Source organism: Eucalyptus grandis, chromosome 5 (genome assembly GCF_016545825.1).
Source record: "Eucalyptus grandis isolate ANBG69807.140 chromosome 5, ASM1654582v1, whole genome shotgun sequence".
In the NCBI taxonomy this organism is placed as follows: domain Eukaryota; kingdom Viridiplantae; phylum Streptophyta; class Magnoliopsida; order Myrtales; family Myrtaceae; genus Eucalyptus; species Eucalyptus grandis.
The window spans coordinates 28,352,912-28,358,856 of record NC_052616.1 but is presented as its reverse complement, the minus strand read 5'-3'; the positions used below and the strand labels follow the sequence as shown (position 1 = coordinate 28,358,856).

General features: G+C 41.4%; 1 protein-coding gene across 1 annotated transcript; it reads left to right on the top strand.

Moving 5' to 3' along the window:
- The first annotated feature begins 409 nt into the window (after positions 1 to 409).
- LOC104441575 (berberine bridge enzyme-like 13) lies at positions 410 to 2,449 on the top strand. Its single transcript, XM_010054722.3, has one exon. The coding sequence runs from the start codon at positions 491 to 493 to the stop codon at positions 2,114 to 2,116; it is 1,626 nt and encodes a 541-aa protein (XP_010053024.2). The 5' UTR covers positions 410 to 490; the 3' UTR covers positions 2,117 to 2,449.
- The last annotated feature ends 3,496 nt before the right edge of the window (positions 2,450 to 5,945 follow it).

Here is a 5,945-nt window from a genome sequence, read left to right as displayed (position 1 = left end):
GAACTGGAAAAGCACAAAAAAAAAAAAAAAAAAAAAAAAAACGTAAAAATTCGAAAGTGAAAAGCTGAAGAACTCATTTTGACAGGAAGTCATTCAGTTGACGTGGTGGATAGGTTTTACAGTTTTCAGCTATCTAAATTCGAGCTAGCATATGTACTACCAACACAATAATTTCTCCTTCCCGCGAGGAAAGGTAATGCTCTGAAAAGTGAAAGATTTTCAAAAGATTGGTACCGGCCAATTCCTTGTATGTTGGAACCACGGTGGCACCATAAAAGAAATTTTTCTGTTTCGATGACGAAGTAGGACCCAAATTCAAGTGTACACGAATGAACCCTAGCGTGACGTTTGCATTAACTCAATCCCACGTTACGATCATAGGCACGCCACATAAAATGCCTGAAATCCTCATAAGCATGTATAAAGCCATTTGTGATGCTTCATCTGCTGAGCACATTCCACCGAATAACACACACCCTCCCAGGAAAAAATGTCCCCTTCAATTCATTCCGCGCTCTCGTTGATCCTACTGCTTCTCATATCACATTCGTGCCTAATCTCAGTTTCGAGCACCATTCAAGATGATTTCGTCCAGTGCCTCAACCTCAACTCTGAGCTCGTTGTGCCGCTCTCCACCTTCTACAACCAGAAGAGCTCCAATTTCAGCGCTGTGCTTCAATCGTCCGCGCAGAATCTCCGTTACCTTGTGCCTTCCATGCCGAAGCCCGAATTCATCTTCACCCCGCTGATCGAAGGCCATGTCCAGGCTGCTGTTATCTGCTCGAAGCAGCTTGGGATCCACCTGAGGGTCCGGAGTGGGGGGCACGATTACGAGGGCCTGTCCTACGTGTCTGAGACCCTAACCCCGTTCATCATTGTGGATTTGAGCAGGCTCCGCTCCGTGACTGTCGATCTGGCGGATAACACCGCATGGGCTCAGGCGGGGGCCACGATAGGGGAGGTTTACTACCGAATTGCTGAGAAGAGTCGAATCCACGGCTTTCCAGCAGGTCTATGCACAAGTCTTGGTGTCGGGGGACACATCACTGGTGGGGCATATGGTTCTATGATGAGAAAGTATGGCCTCGGGGTGGATAATGTGCTGGATGCTCGGATTGTCGATGTGAATGGCCGAATTCTGGACCGGGCGGCGATGGGAGAGGATCTATTCTGGGCCATTAGAGGAGGTGGAGGAGCGAGCTTTGGCATAATACTCGAGTGGAAAATAAAGTTGGTACCAGTCCCCTCGATGGTGACTGTCTTCACGGTAACAAAGACTTTGGAACAAGGTGCGACGAAGCTCCTGCACCGGTGGCAACAAGTGGTGGACACGCTAGACGAGGACCTATTCATCAGGGTGATCATCCAAGCGGCTAGCGCCGGCGGAGGCAAAGCCAACCGAACTGTGAGCACGTCGTACAATGCCCTCTTTTTAGGGACTGCTGACCGACTCCTTAAGGTGATGGAAGACAGCTTCCCAGAATTGGGACTCATGAGGAGCGATTGCTTCGAAATGAGTTGGATCAGATCAGTCCTGTACATCGCTGGGTACCCAAGCGGGACGCCGCCTGAGGTCCTCCTCAAGGGGAAGTCCACATTCAAGAACTTTTTCAAGGCGAAGTCGGACTTCGTCCGAGACACCATCTCAGAGACCGGCCTGGAGGGGCTGTGGATGAGGCTGGTACAGGAGGACAGCCCGCTGATGATATGGACACCGTACGGCGGGATGATGAGCAAGATCTCAGAGTCCTCGGCACCGTTCCCACACCGCAAGGGCACCATCTTCATGATCCAGTACCTGAGCCTCTGGAACGATGAAAGCGAGGATGCCACCAAGCACATGAACTGGATCCGGAGGCTCTACAGCTACATGGCCCCGTATGTTTCCATGTTTCCGAGGGAGACATATGTGAACTATAGGGACCTCGACTTGGGCATGAACAAGAACGGGACGAGCTTCATACAGACCGTTGTCTGGGGCGCCAAGTACTTCAAGGACAACTTCGATAGGTTGGTCCAAGTGAAGACCAAGGTCGACCCGGACAACTTCTTCAGACATGAACAGAGCATCCCACCATTGCCACTTTCTCTGAGGGGGAAGTGGACAACAGACTGAGGAGGAGAGAGAAGATGGGGTTGGCCCTTGAAAGCATTGTGTGTGGGTTCGATTGGTCTTTTGTGAGGCACTTTGGTGTGTGTAAATGGTTTGTGGGTTGGCGTGTTATGGAGTGGTGCTTGGATAAGTCACCTCTTGATGGATGTATTTGTACTAGAAATATGTAAACTTTGTCTTGATATGTAGAAGCCGATGCTCTACTGGATTGGCGAAGGGGTTAGTACCTTTTAAGGTAAATCGCAATTCACATCCTCCAGTAGTGGCCTACTCATATTTCAGATTCCAATTTTTGGAAAATGAGATTTCATATATTATAGCCTAGCTTATGCACCATCGGATGTTGTCCATCATCCATATTTCACCGTGACATCAAAAAAAAAAAAAAATCATGGGGCATTTGATAGAGAGCGGAATCATTAGATTGGAAGCATAGAAAGGAGGGCAATTCTTAATTTATGATCAAAAGCTAAAATAGTCATTTCCAGGCAAACCCAATATAGTCAATATTGATTTATGATCAAAAGCTAAACTAAATGATTTTAGACACCACGACGTGTATGGAAACTTTTTAAGGCCATTTTCCCCTAGGAATCACAATTACGTATTGTTGTTTTATGGTTCAATTTCTTGCCAAATCAGAGTTTGCAAGGGATTCCAGAGATAAGTCGATGACATGCTTGGACAAGTTGGAAAAACATTAAAACGATACTGGGCATGCATCGGTCGACTAAGCCCCGAAAGCCCACTGAACAAGCCCGGTAACATTTAGCTACTAGGCATGCGTCGGTCGACTCACCAGCCCCAACCGAACGCCCAGTGACACATGGCCAGGCACTCGCGCACTGGCCTGGAAAAGCCATATTGGAAACTAGCACATGGCGCATTCGAAGTAAAAGCCCAGTTGTCACGCCAACCCTAAAAAGCACTCCTTTTTCAAAAAGTTGTCCATACTTATTTTGCTTCGAAGAGGAACACCACCGAGCAAGGTTTCTCCTAGGGATTCCTAGCAAAACTTTGTCAGAGAAGATGATAAGTGCACTAGAAATCTTAAAATTTATTATGAAAGTACAATTTCTAAAACTTTCAAAAAGTACAATTAAATCTTAAAAATTGTCATAAAAGTGCAATCGAATTTCAAAACTTTCAAAAATTGCAATCAAGTCGTAAAACTTGTCATGAAAATGTAATCAAGTTTTAAAACTTTCAAAAAATGCTATTAATAAAAAGACTTGATTTGATTAATTTGACAAGTTTTAATATGTGATTGCAATTTTTTAAAGTTTTAGGGCTCGACACTTTCGTGATAAGTTTTAGAACTAAATTGCACTTTGTTAACAAGTTTAGGACTTTCAATATACTTATCCCTCAAAGAAACACGAGAACTTATGAGGATTGGTATATTAGATTTTAGGAAACAATATTAGCAATTGAGCAGTTCATTGTTTGTTACTTCATATCTCTTTGTTTGATTGTTCATTCTTTATGGCTTGCTCTCGTCGTGCAGTAAGTATTGACGTCTCTAAACAAACATGTAAATCTCCAATATTTTTTGTCGTTTCTTGTTGATTTCTCTAGTAGTTTTGTCATCTAACATTTGGTATTTAATTGCTAGATCCATTAGGTCCATTGCCATTTCACAATAATTGGTATCAAAGCATGAACTAATGTTTTTGGAGTTGATTTTGAGTTTTTGCTTGTCAAAATAACTATTTGGAGATTTTATCATTGCAATTATGTCTGGAGCGGTTGAAATTTAGAAGTTCAACAAGGGAAATAACTTTGGATTGCGAAGCATAGAGATGTGTGCCTTATTAAAAACTCATGGTTTGATGAATGTGTTGGATGGTAAGGATGAGGTGTTGGAATCCCTAAAGAGGCCATAAGGATGAGTTGATAGAGAAGGCAAAATATATAATCCAATTGGATCACCTAAATGATGTGTTGATTGAAATAGCCGAGGCAAAGAATGTCGCTTGTTGTGGACAAAGCATCATGTCTTTTTGTAGCATGTCAAATTTCCCATACCCTACTAAGGAGTGGGAGGGAGGGTAGTGCACTAGCTTGTAGCATCTGCAAATCCTAGGATCTTCCCAAACTCTAGGGAAAATTGTCAAAAAAATCATAAACTTAATGTACTTTTATCAATTTAATCATAAATATTGCAATTTTACTAATTGAGTCCTAAACCTTTTGATAGTTTGCCAATTGAGTCCATCGAACCAATTTACCCTAGAAAATGCTTAGATGTAATCTAGTCAACGCCAGCCATCCTATGTAGCCGGATCGGCACTGACGTGCATGTCGGACTTAAAAAATGACAACTTTTTTTAAAAAAATTTCGTTATTTTCGTTTCTAGGGAAAATTGGCCCTAATCATAACCATAAAAAGCTCAAAGACACTGACCTAATTTACTTGCCCAACTATAGTGCTGACTCCGAAAATTTGCTTGATGATGTGTGACAATGACGGCCATCCGACAATTGACGATGCTTAGGAAGAACCAAGGGAATTCCGCAACTAGCTTTGTCGAGACCCGATTTGATGTAGAGACCCGATTTACCCATACCTAGTCATGATCCAATTCAATCTCAAGATTCCATAGCAAACATAATATATTGCGGTCCCAATTTGCTTGTGTTGTAGGCACTTAGCAAACACGGGCAAAAGTTTTGTTTTTGTGGTCTTGACCTAAGTGTGTGTAGTAAAATCCATTTGGTTCATGGTCCCGAAGAGATTTTCAATTTTTTATATATATATATATATATACTAGAGAGAGAAGATGTTGGTGACATTTAGGGTTGATTGGTTATTGAATGTGTACATGACAGGTGTGTGTAGGAACAAAGAAAGTGTATGTGAATGGGAATTTCACGGGGACCTCTAGTAGCTACCTCCCTTAAGGAGGTGACTTTTTGACAATCGAAAGATCCCATCCATGTGGATTGAATCTAAGTGAAAGTGAATGATGCCTCGCGCTTTCACATGTTATTGACGATGATAATGTATTTAAGGCACACATCTAATTAAGCTCAACAAATTGAAGAATTATTTTAGATTGATTAAAAAAAATTGGTAGGTTGGATTATGGTAGATGTTGAGATAGATCAAATGGATAGATCACGAACATTGTTAATCACTGAAACATGCATGTTTCCTTAAAAACATTCACATGGTCCAATTTCATGAAATTTAGGAACGAAGATAAGAGTCTTTGTCTTTGTTCTAATACTATAATGGAATTTCAAACAATATTGAAGGTCTTATTACGAGTGTACTTTAGTATTAAACTACTTCCTTCATTTACATTGAAAGTATGCTAAATTAAGTTTAACCATCCAATTAAAACCATCATTGTTAATTTCCTAAATTAATTAGTGAATTAATTTAGTATATACACTTTTCATGTTCTCATGAGGAGTGTTAGGATATTTGGTAAATCATTAATCAAGCACAATGTCAGGACCCCAACTCTCGAAGGTCAAGCTGAAGGTTATTTTTGCGACGTCCTAGGGTTGTCGTCGTCTTGATTCTTTTTATCTTGTTATCATGCACATACAAAAACGTGAACAAATAACTCCCCGGACAAACAACAGTTGGAAAACTGGGACCTACATCAGGCAGAACACACAAATTTATATTATAACAATACTTTTACAAGCCCCTTTTTCTACAGGCCCTCTTTTCTTTTTACATTACAATACAAACTTTCCACATAGACCAAGGGAAATCCTATCTCCTCTAGCATGACTGCAGCTCCCAAAATTGACGTGAAACTTCCATGCCTAGAAGACTGAAAGATGAGGAATGAGTTTTGAGGAAATTCAGTAA